A 23,300-nucleotide genomic window follows, 5' to 3' on the forward strand; every position below is an offset into this window, starting at 1 on the left:
CATCTATGTTATAAACATTCAAATTCCCCCAAATCAATTAAGAATGTTATAAAATAGGCTGGATGTGGTGGCTCATGCCTGTAATCCTACCACTTCGGGAGGCCAAGGTGGGAGGATCGCTTGAGGACCAGCCTGAGCAACATAGTGAGACCCCATCTCTACAAAAAACAGAAAAATTAGCCAGGCATGGTGGTGCATACCTGTAGTTTCAGCTTCTCGGGAGGCTGAGGCAGGAGAATCACTGGAGTCCCAGAGTTTGAGGTTGCAGTGAGCTTTAATGACACCACTACACTCCAGCCTGGGCAACAGACTAAGACCCTGTATGAAAACAAAAATGTTATAAAATAAAAATATAGCCAATACCTAACCCAATAGAATCCAATTAAATTTTAAAATTATACCTAAAATAAGTAGATTTTATATTTTTATGCCATTTCCAGAACAGTAGAAACATTATCTCATATAAGGTGTGTTTATTGCAAAAAAAAGGGAAGGTTTCTTATTAAATGAGTTTAAGAAATTCTGGGTAAAAACAAAAATTAACACCTATTGTGGTGTGTGTTGAATACGGGAAAAACAGATTAGAGATTCTCAATCATTAAGGTAATGACCAACTCTTCATTCTCTTTTGTCACCTGCCCGCTTATTTCCTTGGAACATTTTAAGAATTAGTATTCCTGAAAACTTTCAATATTTGGAATGTTTTCTTTTGAACACTCAAAGAGACTGTAAAAATTAAATATACAGTATGAAAACAAATTAATTTAGCAATGCATTATTATTATGTCTATTTCTCTACTCATTCTTGCCCCTTTGTTGACTATCAAGATGCCCGGAAGGAAAAATAAATTGGATCATTGAAAGAAATACATGCACGGAATGAGTTGTTTTTAATTACAGTGGTCATTTTCTAGGATTTTGGTGTTGGCAGTATACCCAGTTGTGATTATTGTTTAAATTATTGTTTTTCCTTGAGGGAATCCATCCTTATGACTCAGGAAAAAAATCCTGCCAAGACAGAAAAGCATGCGATCTATTCCATCTATACTTTTGCAGTTCTTCATAAACCTTCCTGTACTCCAAACCATTGGGAGATAATGGCTCCATATCCACAGACAAGGCAAAGCAGTATATCTCAGGATAATTAACATCCTTATTCAGCTTTACTGAATTAAAAAAAATTAGATTTGAGAGTTTAATTGCCCGATAATCTGATGATTTAGATTATCTTACTGAACATATCCAATAATTTTTCAACTCCTCTCCTCATGTATATATTCTTGGCTGCAGAAAAGTTCTAAAAATGATCCAAGGCCTACTTGTACCCTTGCCAGTCATCCACTATGAACCAAGACTTTCTGAGTGTCACTCCCATCTCACACATCTCTCCCGCTCACTTAGCCCTTAGCATATGCCACCTTTTATCATTTATTTTTGGTTTAAAGGACACACAGACCTAAGAGAGTTGGGTGGGAGAATGGAAAGAAGATGAATTTAGGAAATAAATAGGCCCAGTTTAAACTGGCCTTTAAGTAAGTTACATGCTTAACTCTTCAGAGCCTTGGTTTCTTCATTTGTAAAATGTAGATATATTAAAATATCCAGGGTTCTTGTTGTTGAAGGTAATATCATACTATTACTGAGTGGCTTGAAGATTAAGGAATTTATTACTTCACACAGCAAGGTGTTTAGAGGCAAAGTGGTTGAGGGTTGGTTAAATTGGAAATTCATTGATGTCATTGGAGACCCAGATGCTTTCTATCTTTTTGGTCCCCTTATCGTTTCAAGATGACTTGAAACCAAACTCGGGTGCACCCTAAGTATCACCTCCATAGGAATCAAGATCCACATATGGCATGAGGAAAGTCCTTGTCTCGTGATCCTTTTTTAAGACTTTCTAAGAGTGAAGAAAATGTTCCTAGGGCTTCCCTAACACCCCCTCGGACCCCAGCCACAACGTGTAGGCTTCTTCCCTTTATGCCTGTTATATATAGCCTGGAGTTATACCACACAGAAATGCCCACATTATTCACTAGTATGCACCATGAAACTACCATGATTTGCTGAAAAGAATCAAGATTTACCCCAGGGCTGGGGAGGAGACCCGGAAGCATATCAGAACCTAAAGAAAATATTCTCCTGGCAAAGAAAAAGAGCAAGAAGAAAAAGACAGGATGACCAGAAGTATGTGAATGAGGTGAGATTTATAGTCTTCCCCCTTCCTAGACAGGAAGGGTAAGAAATATGTCCCATGTTGTGACGAACGTTACCTTCTCTGCATATTGGGCGGTTTCCTCAGCTACGGCTATGAGATTATAAGCCCTGAATGGTTGTCACAGCCTTGACAGCAAGGAAAAATAGTCCCTGTCTCCATTTATTGAAGGAGACAGGGTTTATTAAAGAAGGCCTCTGAGTTAACAAATGCATCACATTCTGGAAACTTCTTTCCCTGGAGTTTGAAGGGAAGACAATAAATAATGATAAATACAAAAATAGGCAATTAATCCTCAGCCTTTGCATGATGAGAAATGCTTCAAAAGCGTATGTTAATAGAAGGATTACTATTTTCCGATGTTCTGGTCTCGTCTGTCTTTGGATGCCTTGGGTAGTCTGAGACAAAGCTCAAGTGAATGTAATCAGCCACCCGAAATGAATGCTGTCAAGTGAGAAGTTCCAGAACTATGACTTGAGGCAGTATTATGAATTAATCTGAGAAGGAGCTTCAGCTCCCAAGTTCAATCATGGGCTTGGAATGTAATCCAGAGGGTGTTCACAGCCAGGCAGAGATGATGTCAATTACTAGTTTCAGAAATACCAAGGGTTGAATGACTCATGACATATCAGCAGTTATGACCTCCAGTGATCCCCTAACCCCACAAGCTATATTTATTGGATCTAATCAAATGGAAATATAATGGGTGGATGGGATGTAATGATGAGTTTAAAATTTTAGGGAAGAAAAATCAATCAGCTTTAAGGCTTTAGGCAGAAAAGGAGAGAGGAACAGAGAATATTAATACATGTGTTTGAAAAATATCTCCATAAATGAAGTAAAACATGCAGGGAAACTAGTATGTATTCCAAAAAATAAAACAATTATCAATTATAGATAAATGTAGGGTTTTTTTCAAAATATGCTTTCTTTGGGAGACTTTCATTTCTAATAAAAATTATTCATTTTAAGAATGAACAGTGAATTTACCTTAGAGAGATTCTTTTTGTCTTAGATACTGCATAACAAACACACACACTCTCTCTCTTGCTCTTTCTCATTCTTTCTCTCACTCTCTCTCTCTCTCTGTCTTCCATTCTTTAGTTTTTTCCAGATTCCTTTGCATCTCACAAACCCAACCCCATACCTTATTATGCATTTCAAAAAATTAACTGATCAACATTCAAAAAGCACATCAAATTCCTTCTAATTGTTCTTTGGATGATAAATTTGCAAAAAAAAAAAAAAAAACACCACCAAAGAAATGTTTCTTGAAACTCTGAATCTTCTATGACAGAACACTCTAGTATCAGTTAGGTGTTTATCTACTTTGCTACACCATTAAACCTTATTAAACCCATGGCAATATACCTACCAAAGCTAATAATACTCAACAAAGTATTAAGGAAATAGACTCAGAAATTGCACAATATGTAATTTTGTTGATATAGTTAGTAATGGATTTAAATAATTCCCTAAACAGTACACATACAAAAAAAAAAAATCTGCTCTATTCTTTAATACCAGTGCAGTTGTCTGTAGGAACAAGCATTTTTAATTAATTAACATGATTATTCTTTGATTTCTTTACTTTAGCTAAAGTAACCCTCCCTTAAGTTTGGGAATAACACATATAAGTTTATCTACTGTTTCCTTGTCCTTTATGGAGCAAAGACCTTTGTAAATCTTAGTCATTACAATGAACTTTGAGGCAGTTATAAATGGTAATTTATTATCCAGCATCAGGAACTTTCTAGATTGTTTTGTTAGCATTTCTGCTTTTGCAAATACATCTATATGTTTAGAAAAACAACCTATTTTTCCAGTAGAGAAAAGTGATTGTGCAAACCTACTTAATCAACCTTCCAGTGCATTTTACTAGGGCTTTGTAGAACTTAAGGATGTCATACTTTTGTTATGCTGATGTTGGGTGTTATGACATGCATATAAAAATAAAATTAAGCCAGTAGGCTTAATCCTATTTTCTTTGTCTTGAGTGTCTCCAAAGGGCAGATCTTGTTCATTTCAAAGTCATTTTGACAGTTTTCATCAACATGCCATCTTTTAACTGGCCATAAAAAACATGATGAAGGCTTATAGAGAATAAATCAAAGGAAATCTTTAATTTTCTTTAACTTTCCAAAGACTTCAATTTGTATGTTAATAATGGGCTTGTCTCAAAAGTTATTTTTAATCTTTTAAAAATAATTTATCAAGAAATAAGTGACTTCCATTGACTTCTTGAGTATAATAGAAGTAATTTGGTTTCCATGCCCTGTGTATTATTGCCCTCAGACTTCTCAGCTGCCTTGATGATTACAATTCTCATCACTCCACTAGGGTATTTTAGTTCTGTTCATAAAGGTTTCTAAATTTTCGTGAAGTTTAGGTGTTTTCTCTTTTGTTGCCTGTGCTTTTGGTGCCATAGCTATAAAACCATTGCCTAATCCAAGTCACAAAGATTTACCTGTATGTTTTCTCCTAAAAGTATTTTGTAGTTTTAACTCTTATATTTAGGAGCTTGATCCATTTTGAGTTAATTATTTGTATATGGTGTGAGGTAGGGATTCAATTTCATTTTTTACATGTGGCTATCCATTTGTCCTAGCATCATTTATTGAAAAGACTATTCTTTCTGCACTGAATTGTCTCAGCAATTCTTAAAAGTCAGTTGAACATAAATTGAGGGTTTACTTTTGGAATCTCAATTCTATTTCATTCATCTATATGTCTGTCCTTATGCCAATACCATATTGTCTTGATTACTATAGCTTTCTTGTAAGTTTTGAAATTGGGAAGTGTGATTTTTCAAAATCTGTGCTTATTTTTTAAGACAGTTTTGGCTATTTAGGTTAACTTACATTTTGATATAAAGTTTGAGTCAGCTTGTCAATTGCTGGAAAAAAAAAAGGTGGGAATTTGAAAAGAATTAAATTTGTAGATCAAGAAGATACTATTTGAAGAATAGTATCATCTTAACAATATCAAGTCTTCTGCTCCATGAACATGGTATGTCTTTCCATTTATTTAAGTCTCCTTTAATTTCTTCTAACAATGTTTTATAATTATTAAAGAATAAGTTTTGTACTTCTCTTGTTAAATTTATTTTTTTACATAAAGAGCACTTTTGAAAGGAGAGTGTTTAGCTTTTTTAAGCATTTGTGCCTTGAGCAAACATGATAGAGGGGCTAACTTATATAATAGGACAGTCTTTCAACAATATTCTCCCATAAGAACACAGTCAGAATTAAAAGACTGAGTTTCGATGTTAAAATCCTGGATGATCTTCTTAGCTTTGGAAACTTGGGCAACTGAACTGCTTTGTGCCATTTTCATTATCTGAAATGGTTATTTAAAAAAAAAATAGTTATGTCAGAGAGATTTTTGTGAAGATTAAATGTTTAATACATGTAAAGTTCAAAGACCTGTAATTAGCATGTGCTAAGCAGATAATAAACATGCATCATTGTTACTGTTACAATGCCCTGTCTTCTCCCAAACCACTGCTAGGGAGCCATGATTATATTTGGATTATTCCATTACCTTCTGGTATGTTGAGGCAGAAGAAAAGCTTGAGAATGACTGCTCTAGCTCTTAGAGCCTTTGTTTTCCCATTGTTGAAGAGCCTTTCTAAGAAAACACCACTGTCTTCCTTGCTTCATGGGATTTGGGGGTTGGTTTTGTTGGTGTTTTGCAGCTGGCCAGCTGGCTGGAAACTCCTCCGTTGAGATGTATCGCCAAGTGCTCCTGTCTGGTTGTCGCTGTGTGGAGCTAGACTGCTGGAAAGGACGGACTGCAGAAGAGGAACCTGTTATCACCCATGGATTCACCATGACAACTGAAATATCCTTCAAGGTAGAGTGAATGAATGTTGCTAAGAGAGGCAGCTGGGGAGACCTGACCTCTTTAGGGTAAAGCCTCCTAAGGTAGAAAGTCCCAACTGTCATAATTAAGTGCAAAGACTATTGATCATCTTTGCAATTCCAGAGGCTAAAATTTAGCAGTTTATCCATGGTAATTGGCATCAGGTGAATTAATTCATGATAACCAAATTGTAAGGAAACTGTCTTATGACAGAAAATATCAATTTATTTGTCTCATCCTGTTTAGCGCTCTTATTCTTGTTTTCTTGTATTTAATTATTATGAAATATAACATACATAAAGAATATATACAACTTATTTGTACAGTTTAATGGATATAAAGTATACACCCCCATAACTACCACCTAAATCAAGAAATAGAAACTTATTGGCACCCCAAAAACACTCCCATGTACCCATTCCCATCAGAATGATCCCTAACCCCCAGAGGTAGCCACTGTCCTATTACAGTGAACTTTACTTTGCACTTCTTAAGAGCACAGAGCACAAAGCACAAATTCATGTGCAGCCCAAAACAATGCAGCTTCGCTGTTTTTTTAACTTGCTGTAAATTGATTCACACTTTAGCATGCATTATTTTGTGTCTCGCTTTTTTCACTCCACAGTGAATAGAAGATTCAACAATATTGTTGCATCTATCTCTGACTTGTTTGTTTTCTTTACCATGATCATGATGATTGATGATGATGATATTAATTACTAATACTAATTATTATGTAATATTCCATTCTGTGATGCTAGCCTTGGGCACATTGATGCCTATCAGTCAAAGATCCCTAGGAATACACCTATAGTCAACATCAGATTTATTTGCTCATACAATGAAGAACACATGTTAAGGGCAGCTGGGATGCCTCAGTAAAAGTGTGTTAGAGAGGACTTACAGGATTTGGGCTTATATTAAGTGATTTGGGGGATGGTTCAAGACAGCAGGGTTTTGCTATGGATTGGGTGCGGTCAGGAAGCAGAAACAATCCTATGATTGCATATCTTAATAAATCCTATCTAGGAGGCAGGGCTAAAGCTGTTATTGATAAGATGTATCAGGCATTCTTATTAGCCAGGAATGTGGAGTATGTTTGCTCCCCCTTTAATTTCCACCTGTGACTCCATCTTATACCATAAAGGGCTTCACATTCATATGCATGGACACCGAAGCCCAACTATCCCAGTTCTGTCCACATCTCTTGCAAAGAGTCATCCCCAGGGGATTGGGACCATTGGGGTGGGGAAATCTGGCAGCCTAGGTACTTGGGGAGTGACTGGAAGGGGAATGTGAAGGCTTCAGTGGGCATGTTCTCTTGGCTGACTCAAGCTTCTCACCACTTTGGAAGGGAATCAGAAGAGAAGGACCAGAGGACAACCTCTAGAACTAGGTCCCATGGCATGAACCCCATTACCTGGAATGCCTGAGTCTCAGGGAAGAATTCAGGCTTCCTGAGCAACCAAGAAAACAGACTCCAAGTGTATGGGTAACTAAGGTGCATACTGAGAGGCCAGAATATTGGATGAATTAGATGTTATCCTTACCAAGATTGGTAACAAAGCTTTGGGTGAAGATGACCATGAGCCACTTGCCAAATCTTTGCTGACCAAGGGGGAGCTCAATAGATGGCAGAAGTGAGGAAGGAGTAAAAACTGATTTGGCTGCCTCACTGGAACTGGGATTTAAAAAAAAAAAAAAGTTTGAGAGGTAGTATTTCAGAAGTAGCTTTGGGAGCTAAAAGGTCTCAAACCCCAGCTTTTAACCCTGGAGCACTTGGAATATGAGAAAATAAACAGCAATCACTGGAGAGAATAGCAAAAGAGAAGCAAGATTTTCAAGGGACAGCCAAGTTTCAGTTTAGACAAAAGGATTTTTCTGATCAAAGGTTGCTATATTGAGCAATTACAAAAATGTGTTCAAAAGTAATATAATTAGCACCTTAAAATGTTTACCGTGTTGTGTCTAAGGAATTTGACTTTTCATGATTTCTTAAACTTAGGCTACAATGCAATAATTAAAGAAAAATAACACCCTTAAATTAAATTTATAACAAAGTTTAATGTGGGGTTGACATTAATTCTGACAAAAACCTTTAAAAGTTGTATCTGCTCCTGAAATTGAGCCCTTTTAAGGTCTTTGGATTTTTTCAGTTGGAAAATCAGTGGGTTTTTGTTTTATTTCTAGTATCTCTCCCTCCCTTCCAGACCTTGCCATTGTCCTTTGCCAACCACAGTGGTCCCCAACCTTTTTGGCACGAGGGAATGTTTTTATGGAAGACAGTTTTTCCACGGCAGGGCAGGGGAGGGGAGACAGAGCTCAGGCAGTGATGTGAGCAATGGGGAGTGGCTGTAAATACAGAAGGTTTCCCTCCTTGCCCTCCACTCATCTCCTGCTGTTGGACCCCAGGATTCCTAAGTTTCATGGAAGACAATTTTTCCATGGGGGAAGTGGAGCTCAGACGGTGATGAGCCCCCGGTTCCTAACAGGTCGCAGATCAGTGCTGGGCCGCAGGCCAGAGGTTGGGGACTGCGGGTCTAAGATACTGGTCTAACCTGGTTGGACTCCTTAAAAAAAAGTGGGGATAGATGCCCCTGTTATGGGGCCAGTGAGTTTTGGGCCCATCTGTCTATTGATGGATGGAGACAATCCTGGAAAGGCCCACAGCGCCCCCTGGTGGAGCCGAGGGCTGACTGCACTGCGCACTGACGCGCTGCCAGGAAGACCACCCACCCCACCCCACTCCCCCCGCCCCCACCCCGCCACCTGCCTCCTGCCCTGTCACCCCTCAGAGTCCTTGTGAGGAGCAATTATATTTTCTTAAAAACTTAAAACCCTCCAAGTTCTTTGAGCTCCTTGCAGGAGAATAAGCACAAAGCATATCCAAAGACATATTTATTTTATGTGGAGCGTTCGTTTCTTGGCCTCTGCCTGCCCTCAAGTCAGCCTGGAGTGACTCTCCTTATGCACTCCACTGTGCGAGTGGTTCTTCAATCGCATCTGTAGTCCCAGAGCTACGGGCTGATGGAACATCTCTCCCTGGGCTCCGGAGCCGCTTCTCAGCCACGCCCACACACTTGCTGGCAGGGCCAGAGGCTCTAAGACTGCAGCTAGCCCAGAACGCTGCTTCCTCTCTGTCTGCCGGAGTTGGCTGAGAGCCGGGAGGTGACCAGGATGGTGTGGCTGGTGTGTCCAGCCATTCCTCCTGCTCATGTGCATTGGTGGGATAGATAGGTCTGGGTGCGCTGTGGGTGGGTGGTGTGGTGGGTGGGGATGGGCATGGGGAGTAGAAATGCCAACCTGTTTTGTGGACACATATTTAGTAGTAGGGATTCTTTGTGTCAGGACTGAGACTAGGGTTAGGCAAGTGAGGCACCTAGGATGCAAAATTTAAGGAGGTCTTTGCTCTCAGGGTCACATAAGACCAGAGTTGGTGCCTGAAAGTGAGAGGCTCTTGAAATTTTGCACTAAGACACTTTTCGTGCCTCACTGTAGCCCCAGCCCTGCTTGTGTGATTATCAGCAGGCAGCCTGCTTTCCCCAACCCTGGTATGTGTGATGGGTGCACTAATAAGCCTGACTTCACCAACTATGCAATATGCATGTGTAATGAAATTCAACTTGTACCCCGTAAATCTATTAAAAAACAGTGCATAAGGTGACTTTGTAAGAAAGGGTAAGAAGAGGAACAAGGCCCTTCGTGATCTACACCCTGCCCATGACCTCATTTCTTACTACTTTTCCCCTCTCCCACTGGGCTTCAGCTACACTGGTCTCCTTGCTGTCCCTTGGAAGGTGCCAGGCAGTTCCGTCCTGAGAGCCTTTGCACAGGCTGTTCCCTCTGCCTGGAATGCAATTCCCACTGGGTATCTGCATGGCTCTCCCTTTTCCTCCTTGAAGCCTTTCTCAAATATCACCTTCTCAATGAGGCCTCCTGGAACCTCTCTGTCTGTTTTATACTCTCACCAGCCGTGGCTCCCACTCCCCACAGTACTGACACACACTCCCTCACCCCACATCATTTTTTTAATTAATAAGTTTCCATAAGGCACTCACTTTCTAACGTTCTGCTTAACTTGTTTAATTCTTATGTTCCCTGTTTATGGTCTCTCCTTCTACTAGCATGTAAATGCCACAGAGACAGCGGTCTTTATTTCGTCCTCTGATCTGTCCCGAGCACTTTGAACAAAATCTGGCATATCATAGGTGCTCAGTAAATGTTTTTTGGAATGAATTTTCCCTTCTCAAAGCAAGTAGGCAAAATATAGCATAGCCTTAACTTTTAATCTTTCTAGCCTCTGTTCATCAGACAAGTGAATTTTGTCTTTTCTATTTTTGTGCATGGAATTCCACGTATGATATATTAGTAGGCAATGAACACATTCTCCCAACATTTGCCAGTTTGGGGAAACATCTCACATATTTGGGCTTGACCTTCACAGTATAATTAGACTCTAGGCTATAGCTATAGTGTGTATTGCTGCAGCGAAAGAAACTGATTGCAAAGTTCATCATTTTTATATCACACAGTTTATCTGCTTTCAGCATATATGATCCGGAAAGCTTCTGTGTGATATATCCTAAAAAGCAAGAGTTCCTATTGGCACTTACTGCTTATTTATTGTATGGGCCAATATAAAAGGTTATGGTCTAGGAAAGGGCACATGCTATCATTCAGACTCTTTATAGAGGGCATTTTGTTTTACAGCCTGGCTCTATTTATTATACTATTTCTCCCAAGTATCTGCTCTGTTTCTATGCCCCATTGCCTTAGCCTTTCTGATGCCCGGGACATAGTATTTCGCCATTTGGTCTTCACTCTCTCTGCTCCCCCTCAATCTCCCTCCTCCTCACACTAGACACCACCGGCCCCTCCATTCCCAGGCTGGTCCTTCTCCCCTCAGGCAGCTTCCTTTCAATCAGTGATTGTACCGGATGGAAAACTGGATACTGTGATAAAATATATGATGAAGGCCGGGCGCGGTGGCTCACGCCTGTAATCCTAGCACTCTGGGAGGCCGAGGCGGGTAGATCGCTAGAGGTCAGGAGTTCGAGACCAGCCTGAGCAAGAGTGAGACCTCATCTCTACTAAAAATAGAAAGAAATTATCTGGCCAACTAAAAATATATATAGAAAAAATTAGCCGGGCATGGTGGTGCATGCCTGTAGTCCCAGCTACTCGGGAGGCTGAGGCAGGAGGATTGCTCAAGTCCAGGAGTTAGAGGTTGCTGTGAGCTAGGCTGATGCCACGGCACTCACTCTAGCCCAGGCAATAGAGCGATACTCTGTCTTAAAATATGTATATATATATATATATATATATATGATGAAAATGTGTAAATTTTTAGTATGTTGTTAAACAGAGCATTTCCGAAAATAAGGCTTCATTACCTGAGAGAAATAATCATAATTTAGGATGCAATTTCATTGTTACATAAAGTGGATGTCCAAATATACCTGACTATCAAGGAAAAAGGATTTCCAGGGCAATTTTTCCCACTCGAGTTTAGTCATTGAACCATATGGTTTATAGATTATTGAATCCAGCATTAGAAGTCTCTGAAAAACAGCTTGGGCTTGATGAGGAGCAATTTAGCATGAAGGTACATTCACATCCAATGTCCACCAATTATAGCATTTATGAAAGAATGAAACTTACAAGCTATAACTAGTTTTCCCATCCCGAATCATCACATGTACCATACAAAATATTTCAAAGACACTAAAGAACGGAAGTCCTCCTGTGGAACTTCTAGAGTTTTCAGTTGTTCCCAGCTGAAATTATTAGATGATATTCAATAAGCATTTTCATCAGTTTGAAGGTTTAGAAAAGGTTTCTTAAGCTGCTGGCTGAAGTTATGGTAGGGATGGGGAGAGACGGACAGAGGGGGAGGGAGGTGGGTGGGCAGAGCAGAGGGAAAGGAGGACATAGAAGTTAAGGATGATGCTGCTCTGGAGCTCACTGCCAGGGTTCCGGCACCAGCTCTTCCATTTAGTTGCTATGAGACCTTGGAGAAGATTCCTTCCCAGTCCAAGCCTCCTTTGTTATCAGCAAAATGGAGATGATAATAGTGTTTACCTCCTGGGGTTATTGTAAGTAAGTATTCAATAACCCTATTTAATATACTAGCATCACTTAGAATAATACATTACATGCAGTGAATACTCTATAAATGTTAGCTACTGACATTATCATTGAAATACATAAAAACCAAATGTTGGCTTTCTTTCTATAAATAGAATGGCTATGGTATTACATATGCAAGTACTTACTAAGCCAGATTGGGGGAGGGGAGCTGTTGAATTAAGTCATTTGTAAGGCTGCCGTGGTAGAGGCTGTGGGTGACTTCTGTGCCCAACTCATGGCATCCACTTCACCTCTAGGAAGGTGCCAGAAGTTCAGACTATGTGGTAAATTAAACACAGCCCAGGCCTTTGTCAGGGGCCCAGTGAGATTTGAGAAGAGAGTGACAGGTGAGCTTGGAGGCTCCTTTGCAAACATGAATCCTGAGTCAAGTGCTCAAGATCAGAAATGTACAGTTCCAGAGGCAGGAAAAGGGGAGAAGTAGGAGAAGCAAGAAGGGAAGGACTAGGAGCCCCAGTGGCCCAGCTGTAGTTCAGACCACACCAGCCTCCCAGCGGTGGGAAGAGCAAAGCAGACCCAGGGAGCTAGGAAGATGGAGCATGAACTCTCTACAAGCCTGGGAGCAGGCCCACAGGAGCAGCCCCACAGGAGCCGGCATGTTTCATTGGCCAAAGACAAAGAGAGATAGACCTTTGGCCTAGAGCCAAACATCCACTTTCTAAGGGAGAGGCATGACTCTCTTTGGCCCAAACACCAATAAGGCAAGTCTGTAATCAACCTTCATTATTAAACGTAGCTAGAGAAGTTCTCAAACAGACAAGGAAGGCAGCCATCATCAAAAAGTTAGTTAGCAAAGACCACTTACACTTTTATTTACATACACATTTGAAGGACTTTCTTTTTAATGTAAGATTCATTCTTGATTGGAAATTTCAGCCACGAAGGTGTTCAAGTTAACCTGACTATTGAGTATGGAATCAATATTCAAACTTCGGTAATACAAAATTACATTTACCTTCAATTACTGTCAATTTTTAAGGTTTGCTTAAGCCAATGATCAGACTAATCTAGGGGTAAACAAACTCTTCTACAGGCCACATTTATCCCGCCATCTGTTTTTGTGAATTCAGTTTTGTTGGAACATAGCCACACCTACTTGTTTACATATTATCTGGGCTGCTTTGGGGCTATGTATTAGCCTGGACTCTCCAGACTAATTGGCTCACGTGGCCTCACATGGCTGTGGAGGCTGAGAAATCCCAAGATCTGCATTTGTCAAGCTAGGGGCCCAGGAGAATGATGGTGTAACACCATTCCCTGCCTGAAGGCCTGAGAACAAGGAGAGCCAATGGTGTAAGCTCCAGTCCAAGTCTAAGTCTGAAGGCAGGAGATCAGTGTCCCAGCTCAAAGACAGTCAGGCAGAAACAGCAAATTCTCTTTTACTCTGCATTTTTGTTCTATTCAGGCTTCCAATGGATTGGATAAGGCCACCCATATTGAGAAAGGCAATCGGCTTAACTCAGACTGCTGATTCAGATGTTAATCTCATCCAGAAGTACCCTCACAGAGACACTCAGAATAATGTTTTGCCAAATATCTGGGTACCCCATGGCCCAGTCAAGTTGACACATACAGTTAACCATCCCAGGCTACAAAGACAGAGGTGAATAGTTGCTATAAGAAACCGTGTGGTCAGCAAAGCCTGAAATACTACCTGGCCCATTATGAGAAAAAGTGTGCTGCCCTCTGAACCAGTCAATACAAGAATAAATGAGAACATAACTAGATAAATTGGGCTTCTCTTCTACATAGCATTTTAGGAGTTCATTCATTCATTCAAAATATTTAGTGAGCATCTAGAATGTGCCTCAGCAGAATAGTAAAGAAAACAAGCCCTTACCCTCAAGGATCTTACACTCTAGTGGGGAAAGATAGCCCCAAATAAACACACTGATATGGTACATGGAGACATACCCTTTAAAACAACCTAAAAAAAGTGGACAAGGGCCAGAGTTACCCTGTTTTCAACTGGATGATGGGGGAAGGCCTATGGTACTGTGACCTTTGAACACAGACCCTGCTTTCTCAAATTAAGGAAATCAGTCATGATTTCAAGTAAGAGTATTTCTGACCAAAGGAGCTAAATTCAAAGATGGTGAGATAAAAGCATGCTTGGTATATTCAAAGAAAATCAATAAGGTCGATGGATTGTATCCAGGTACTTGAGGGGGAGAGGAAAAGGAGGTGAATTTAGAGAAATAGCAGGTGCCAGATCAAGTTAGACTTTATAGATTATGATGATGAACTTGGATTTTACTCTGTGTGAAATGGGAGGTCATTGAAAAGCATATAGCAAAGGAGTGGAACGATCTACTCAGGTTCAGGAGCAATCACTGTGGTTATGGTGTAGAATACAGGGGGCAAGTGACAGAAGGCAGGAAAGCAGTTAAGGCTGTATCAGTTAGCTTCTGCCAGGCTTTGCTGCAATAACAAGAAACCCCAGGATCACGGTGATTTATTTCTCACTCAGGTTAGATGTTGACTGTCACCCCAACCAGTATTGTTTGGAATTCATACCGAAAGCACATCCACTTATCTGTGATATCACTGGGCTCCAGGCAGAGGACAAAGAAAAATGACAGAACCATGTCATGTGTCTTGAAGACTCTGCAAAGCAGTGGCACATGTCATTTTCACACACATGCCACTGGCCAACACAAAACATGCGGCAAAGACTATAGTAAACAGAGTGTGGAGATACTGTCCTCTCCCAGGAAAGGGTAGTGAATATGTGGTAACAATGGTAAAACCTACTGTGGCAGTTATTGCAGTGGTTTTTGGATCAGGACAATAGCAGTGGAGGTGCTGACACGTGGTTGTGTTCTGGATATATGTTGGACAAGACTGCTGATGCATTGAAAGGTATGAGAGAGAAAGAGGCGACAGAATGGCTCTAATGTATTTGGACTTTACCTAACACACTAGGGCCAAATTTATGAAATCAACAAAATCTAGCCCTTTTTTTCCACACTTACCATCTACTTCCTTGATGGCATCTATTCCCGAGTCTTTTGAGGGCTTTGCTCTTAGCCGCCTAAGGTTATTAGCTGAACGAGAGTTACCGCAATGGTTGAGAGCATGGGCTCTGGAGTCACACAAACCTCCCTGGGGCTTAATCTTGGATTCTCTTCCCTGTGGCTTAGGGTAAGTCAGTTAATATCTCTGTGCCTCAATTTTATAATCTGTAAAATGATGGATAATGTTTTCCTTATGGATTGTTTGTACCATGAGATAACTGTCCGGAACATAATCAATGGTCATTTAATGGTAGCTCTTGTTTTTATTAGTTAAGATTCTAAAAGGGAAGGTTTAGGGTGAATGGGGAGAGAAGCCCCAGCAAGGTAAGCAACCTTAGTTGATTTGAGAATATGTGCTCAACATGAGCTGAGTCCTTTACCTTCTCCCACTGCATCTTCACAACAGATCCGGGAAATGAGGTTTATGACCCCCACATTACACATCAGGAAACCAATGCACAGAGGCTTGGACTGATTTTTCCCAAAGTCACAGAGCTTGTAAAATCTGAGAAGTAGGATTCAAATGTAAGTCTGTTTGAATCCAAAGCCTATTCTCAAATAAATCAAATAAAGCCTTTAAAATCTTGATGTTGCTTGCTTTTTATGGTGCTTATTTATTTTATTTTATTTTATTTTTTGATGGACTCAGGGATGGTAAAAGTTAAACCGATTATGTATGAAAGGCAATCTGTGAATTCACTTCTAAGAAACAGTAAGAGCGATTCTTCTTGCTCTGTGCAGGCAAACCCTTCTAAGAGGATACATGCAAATGTGGTCCAGAATTAGAAAGCCTTATTTATACTCTGGGGCCAGGGAAATAGCTTTTAGGGAATGGATATAAAGAAAGCTATGTATTGAATAAGGAAGGTGGAGAAGGTACAGGAGATAGTGGAAAGGGCTTAGGCATAAAAAATGGGAGTGGAAATCTCTACTTAGAAGGAGAATATGAAAAAAATAAATGTAACTAAAAAAAACAAATGTATGGGAACATGCAACCCAGTAGTATTGACAGTGATATAATTAAACAATGTATGAGATTATACTTTAATACTAGTTAAATAAGAAGACCATTTAGAAAAAGTAATGCCCAAAGATGGTAAATATGCATTGAAATCTGGTCTTTCATGCATTACTCTGTGCAATCTACAATGAAAAGTAATTTGGAGATACGTGAGAGAAAGTAAAAGTATTCATATTCTTTAATTCAATAATTCCCCTTCAGAGGATCCATTCCTAGAAATCATTCAAAATATTAGGAAAAATGAAGATGTTCTTTGTATTAATAGAATTATGTGAATGACAATACTTAAAATATACCTGTCCAACATTTGGGAAATAGTTAAATCAACTATGATACCTTTACTTTCTAGAATTTTATAAAGATATTTCTGCCTATGACATACATACACATTTTTTAAAAATACACATTGAGGATTGAAGCACTGATACATGTTACAACATGGATGAACATTGAAACATGCTAAATGAAAGGTGCCAGGCACAAAAAGTCATGTATTGTACGATGCCATTTACAAGTAATGTTTGGAACAGGCACATCTATAGAGATGTAAAGTAGGTTAGTGGTTGCCTGGGGCTAGTGTGTGGGGGTGGGGTGCAGGAATGATGAGTGACTGCTAGTGGGTACATGGCTACTTTGTGGTGTGACAAAAATTCCCAACTTAGATTGGGATGAAGTTGCAGAACTCTGCGATCCTATTAAAAACCATTTAACTATACAATTGAAGTGGGCAAATTGTATCTCAGTAAAGTTACATCTCAATAACAGTGTTTTTAAAAAATACAAATTGAATATATACTGTAATTGAAACTCAGTTACATAAATACATGAAAAACAGGCTATAAGTGAATACAACCATATGCTAACAGTGGTTTGGTTCAGAAAGTGAATTTATGGGTGAAAATTTTTGCCTTCTCTTATTGTCCAAAATTTTTGTAATGTGATTAGATTTCTTTCCTTATTAAAAAGAAGTAGGTGTAATTAACAAATAGAAGAATCATTCTTCTTCACAGTTCTGTTTCACTCCATTCTTCTTTCTTTTTACCTTGTAGAATCAAGAGTCAGAAATGTCACAGCCCAGTAGCTATCACAGCCCAATCTCGCCATTTCAGGCCATTTGATACAATTCTCTCAATGAAAAGGGAAACCATAGTAATGGGTTTAACACCCCTCCAAAAAATATATACACATTGAAAATTCTGGCATATTGAATATAAATGTGTTCTCATTTTTAGGAAGTGATAGAAGCGATCGCGGAGTGTGCATTTAAGACTTCACCTTTTCCAATTCTCCTTTCATTTGAGAACCATGTGGATTCGTAAGTATTCAACACATTAGCAAGGGGTCTTTCTCCCAAATAAGGCGTTATATAATAATTGTTTATCAGATTTAAGATTATTTGATATTATTAACGGTGTTCTCCAATCACTTGAGATATTAGGTGGCATGTTTTCATCTGTATGTGATGACACTCATTCATTTAAATCTCATGAACGTTAAAATAACCCATTAGACCTGTGGAATCTATTTTCATGCCATAATATGATTTTTAAATTAAGGACTCTTCTTTCTACAATGCAGTGGAACACATTTTCTTATATAGTACCTGTCTCTATTACAGATTTGGGTTGCATTAGGCCACTTTTATAAACCCCCTTCATTAGCTCCTTCCATTTCATGCAAATTTACAATCAGTTTTGCAAACTCAAAATTGCCAGTTCCCTTCGATGCGTTGTGACTGGGGGAAGGAGAGCTGTAAGTTCTATTCTGCCACTTTGCGCCTACACAGAAGTCTGTCCATGAAATGCTCCGTCTTTCCCCTTCCCATTGGTTTCCCCTGTTTGTTAATATTTGTAAATATTTTCCTGTTTCACGATATCCTGAACTTATTGCTGAGCTACATAAAAAAAAGTTACTTTTGACTTAACTATTTTAGATTCATTTGATCACAAAGCACCAAAGAGAGACACGTTTAAATCTAATACATATATTTAGCTTATCATAGAGTTACTCACTTTAAAGAGCTTCAGAATGAAAGATTATTTTCTATATTGAATCAAAGTTCATGGAAATAACATTCTAGTCCATGGAATCAATGTCTGGAGAATTTATAGTGCTAAATATTATTGCCCAAAAGAGCTATGTGAAGCCCTCTCTTTCATCTCAGCGAACCTAAGGCAGATTTCCCAACTAGAAGCCAGCAGCCCCTGTCCTAATTTGGCCCACAAGTCATTTTTTACCCCTTTTCCTATTGAGTCTTTCCCAGGTCACTGATCCTCTTTGTCCACATAATTTGCAACACAGGCTTCAATTCACTAATTCTTAAAGAATGTACTAAATCTTAAAGAAGCAGTATGGTTGTGATCAAATTTCAGCTTGAAGAGTCTCTAAGTAGTTAAATGTGATAATTTGTTAATATATACGTGGAGAGACCTTATTTCAAAGTAATCAATTTTATAATTATCCGTATTTCTAGTTTGCCCTCCGGAAATCCATATTACATTTTCTGGCTTTTGGTTCTGTTTCATTATGAAACAATCATCCAATGAATGATGTAATCATTTGGCACAGAGTTTGCCCAACACCCCTGGGGGTCAAGTGAAGAAAAAGGAATTTATTCTGCCCCCTGGCTATTTCTGTTCTTACTAAAAGGGGCGCTTCCTTAGTGGCTGTATTTAATACCTCCTTTGCTGTGACAGCTCTGATTTGCAAGTGACTTTTTGGGGAGCACTTTCTCCTCTCTGTCCATCTGTTTGTAATTGGGCTCTAATACGACTTTAGCACTTTTCTTTCAGGCACTATAGCGTGCAGACTTGTTGGTGTGCTGTTTTCTTTTTGGAAGAAAAGGCAGCTAGCTTACTTATTTTCTTAAAAAAAAAGAATGTTTCTATTGAAGTTAGACAAAATGAAAGGCTATGGTTTTATTCGGGATGGTCCCACCTGCTCCAATGAACTCTCCTTTGAGGTGGCGACAATCACCACCATCACAAACATTGCCGCAAACACGTAATGAACATGGATTTTGTGCCAAATAGCTTTCCAAATATTTCACGTGCCTCAGCTCATGGAAGCCTCACCACAAACCTAGGTGCTTCTAAGAGTAAATATTAAATATTATCTCTATTCGACAGATTATAAAACTGAGTCCCAAAGAGGGTACCTTGCCCAAGTCCATGCAGCTAAAACGTGACAGAGATGGGATTCAGATCCAGCTAGTCTGGCTTCGGAACTCACACTTTCAGTCCACGCCATCCCCTACACCTAAACAGAAGCATCATGAGCCTTTGGTTGAGACAACAGAGCATCTGCAAGGCAACTGCCTGCAAATGTTCACATTCGTGGGGCTTGTAGCCCTCAACCAAAGGATGTTTTTTGCAGTCTTCCACACCGATAATCCCCAACCGGGCATGAAAATGAATTCCTACGTTGTGCACAAAAGCAACGAGGCTAGTGCCTTAATACTGCCCTTTCTGGTTTAAAAGATGGTAAATTTAGCTATTAAAAGTTCATTAATAATTCATATGTGACAAAAGAAAACAGGAAAACAACATTCCTAGGATGCCATGATCGTATCCCAAACCACAGATAAAGTAATGGCAGTGAAATACTGAGAGACTGAGTTCTATCTCGGAGGAAGTGGGAGGAAGTTGTTTGCTTTGTATTTCCTTTGTCCTTCACCTCCAGATATCAGAACTGCTTAGCCACAGTTCTTTCCTGGGAGGGCTGTCACACACCCAAAGCAAACTGATAAGGTTTCCTGTTGCTGGACAAACCCTATACTTGATTTGGGGCCACCTTGCCTGGTTCCTGAGCCCGTGCCGTGCAGTCAGAACGCTCTTCGCCCTTAAACCTAGATCGAACCTCAGAATCCTTCTCAACAGTGACTCAGGAACACTCACTAAAATATCTGGAACTTACCCCTGGTGAACCATTCTATTCTCCTGCGTGCTGCATATACAAAAAGTCAGATTCAGAACTCAGTCCCACCTAATCTGGGCCACACTTCCAAAACAAACTCACACTGGAAAAAGGGAAGAAAGCCATTGAATTTTCTGGTTTTCTCTCCTGATATCTGAAATCACCTACCCATGAACAACAAAGAGGAATCTGCCATTACTTGCTTTCAACCTATCCACTTGCTACATCAGATTTCCATAATAAAGTGCTTTTCAAAAATGCAGATTCCTGAGCTGCACCCCTCCCTCTGAATTAGAATTTCTAGAAATAAGACTTGAAAATCCTTTAAGGAAAAAAAAAAAAAAAAAAAGCCCTAATTGACCCTAATGTTCCACTTAACTTGTGAACTAGCACTTCCAGAAAAAGAATTGTACACCGAATTCAAGTGAAGTAACCTCTAGCTCTGTTTAGCCACAGACAACTGTGAGATTTTGGACAAGGTCCTTAATCTCCGTGGGTTGCAGATTCCTTCTCTATAGAGAATGAGGTTGATTTATTAATAGTTCCACTTGGAGGATTTACCCCATGAAATGAGACCAGTTCCTTGGTCACAAAACTGACCACTTTGCCTGATGCCTACACTTTTGGAGTATTTAACATATTCAGAAATGTCTGCTATGGCCCGAAGCTCAAAATGCATTTGTGAATTTTTTCCTCTCACTTCATCTCCATGGTAGCTGATATTGATGCTCTAAACACTTTAGGATTTTTTTTTTTTTTTTTGGTGCTAATTGCAATTTTAATGCCTTTTATTTCTGCAGTTCTGACCTGCAATTAAAAAGTCGCTTTATTTTCCTCTGACTTTTTCTATTCGATTTGCTCTCTGCTCTGATTTAGTTCCCTGTCAGGTGGGCATGTGTATTTATTGAGAATATGAATAGCTTGATTACGTAAATAGTTCGTTTTATTTTTTTCCTGGACACCTACCTCTTGCTCTCTTCACCTCTGTTGGTTTTGAGGCAGATCTTTAAAAGTCCAAGTTAGACATAGATTCTTGTTCTTCAAAGTGTAGTCCTCAGACGGAAGCATCTGCACCACATTAGAGCTTGTTAGAGATGCGCAGAGTTGGGCCCCACCCTGGAATCTGTCAGAATCTCCTTTTTTTAATACCCCCAGGTGATTGATTTGAGTGAAGTGGGTGGTAGAGCTCAGCTCTAAACACTGTGGTTCATTAACCATCAGAATTACCTGCACGTTTGTTTAAAATGCACGTTTCAGGATTTCGGTCCTCCCTACATGAATCAAGGGACTGGGGAGTTGGCCCTGTCACCCACAGCCTTAACAGCTCAGGTGATTCTTTCGTGTAATTAAGTAAAAATCATGGCTCCAGCAAAATCCCCAGGGCCCGACTTGGGAACCTCCTGAAAGAGGACATCTGCTTAGGGATACTTGGAACATCTCCCCCAAATCTTTCCACTGGTGAGAATATGGTTCCCTGGGAAATCCCGAAAGCAGGGCATTAGGGTGAACTCTTCCCTTTCACTCCAGGTCTCTAATCAAAGAGACGCTGGGGCTCCCGAGTTCCAACACTCAAGGAAAATGTCATCTACTTCAGCACTTGTTGGCTTATTTTAATCTATCACAGCGGTTTTCAGACTTGAACCTGCATCAGCATCATCAAAAGGGCTTCCTGGATGTCACTGCCTGAGATTCTCTGGTTCAGAATCTACATTTCCAATAAGCTACAAGTGCTATTGATGCTGCTGCTCGAGGGACCACGCGTGGAGCAGTCAAGCTCCATGATATTTAACAGAGTTATTCTGTGAAAGAAAAATGGAGGGTTTGGCCAGTTTCTGTAGTGCAACCTGGAACAGGTAGGCCCAGCACCAATGGGCTTGTTCTCAGCTGCAGCCAGACAGTGGGCTGACTTGACTGAACCCTGGTGCAAGTTATCCGGGAAGGCGGAGTACCTGAATTGGAGGATGCCAGGGGCTGCCAGTTCTCTGCCTGCTCCCAAAGGTCTCATCGACACAGTTTCTAATGAGTTGTCCTTAAACGACCACCTCCAGTGCTTTTCAGGGTCAATTCTCTGATGAACAGTTGTTCTTTCTCCCTGATACTGCGGAGGAAGGTTGCAGTCTATTCTCACGGCTGCGTAAGCCATGTAGTAAACTCTCACACAAGCCAAGAAAGACTAGTGAGAAGGTGCAAGATTGGAGGGCTTTGCAAGCTCTTCTAATCTTGCCTTTCCTCTCCCTGCAGTTCCAAGAAAGCAGTGACCTTGGGGGTTTATATTTGAACTCCAAAGAACTCACATGACCCCCAAAAGCACATAGTTTGGTTGTTTTTGAAGGGATATAAAGAGTGTTTTTCCCTATGAATCATTTGAACTCCCAATACTCCCACTCCCAGGGGGGGAAAAAAAAAAGCCCAGGATCCAGGCTTAATATTCATGGAAGAGGGAATGAAAATAAGGATGACATTTTACAATCAATTTGAGTTGTTGTAAAAAAGCCTTTTCATTACTGTTACTTATTCTTAGAACAGTTGCAGTTCTGCTAAAATGTATTATCCTTGCAGCATGCAAAGAAAACTATTGAGAAATCAAGTTCAACAGCCTGTAGATCAAAATCAGAGTCCATAAACCCAGTGGAATTGGATACCTTTATAATGATATTTAACATTCCACAAAATGAGAAAAAAAAATTATTGCTCTTTAAAAGGTCGAGGAAAGCAGGAGCATCAAAAGAATGTGAATGTTCCCCTCTATCAACTGTGTTTACAAGTTGCTGGGTGCACGATTTGTCTAGTCTAGCTGGCAGAGGCTGCCTCCTAACAGTGGAATCATCTTACATTTGCCCTGCTCTTTTAACGTCTCAGAGACGTTTGCATCCATTACTTCATTTCATCTTCTCGGCATCCTCTGTCCCTTTCCAAGAACAGTTGTTATCCTCCTCGTTTTATAGATCCAGAGTGGTTCACAGCCTGGAGCTCAGCTCAGCAAACCCTGCAGCTCCGGCCTTTCCCATCTGACCAGGTTCCTACTGGCCACACACTCAGGCTGATGCCACCTTTGCTTCCCTGTTATGGACATAAGAGTTACACACACCTTTCCCCAAGGTGCCTGCTACTCTTGTCTTTCTTC

The 23,300-nt window shown here is 40.0% G+C and overlaps 1 protein-coding gene across 2 annotated transcripts in view; it reads left to right on the forward strand.

The window, feature by feature from the left end:
* PLCB1 (phospholipase C beta 1) overlaps positions 1-23,300 on the forward strand; it is a 652,483-nt gene that overhangs the window by 482,594 nt on the left and 146,589 nt on the right. For both annotated transcript variants that reach the window (XM_069495451.1, XM_069495450.1), the window contains exons 11-12: positions 5,910-6,067; positions 17,494-17,576. In XM_069495451.1, coding sequence (XP_069351552.1) covers positions 5,910-6,067; positions 17,494-17,576 — 241 coding nt within the window. The remainder of the gene's footprint in view (positions 1-5,909; positions 6,068-17,493; positions 17,577-23,300) is intronic.

The sequence above is a fragment of the Eulemur rufifrons genome, chromosome 20, assembly GCF_041146395.1.
Source record: "Eulemur rufifrons isolate Redbay chromosome 20, OSU_ERuf_1, whole genome shotgun sequence".
In the NCBI taxonomy this organism is placed as follows: Eukaryota; Metazoa; Chordata; class Mammalia; order Primates; family Lemuridae; genus Eulemur; species Eulemur rufifrons.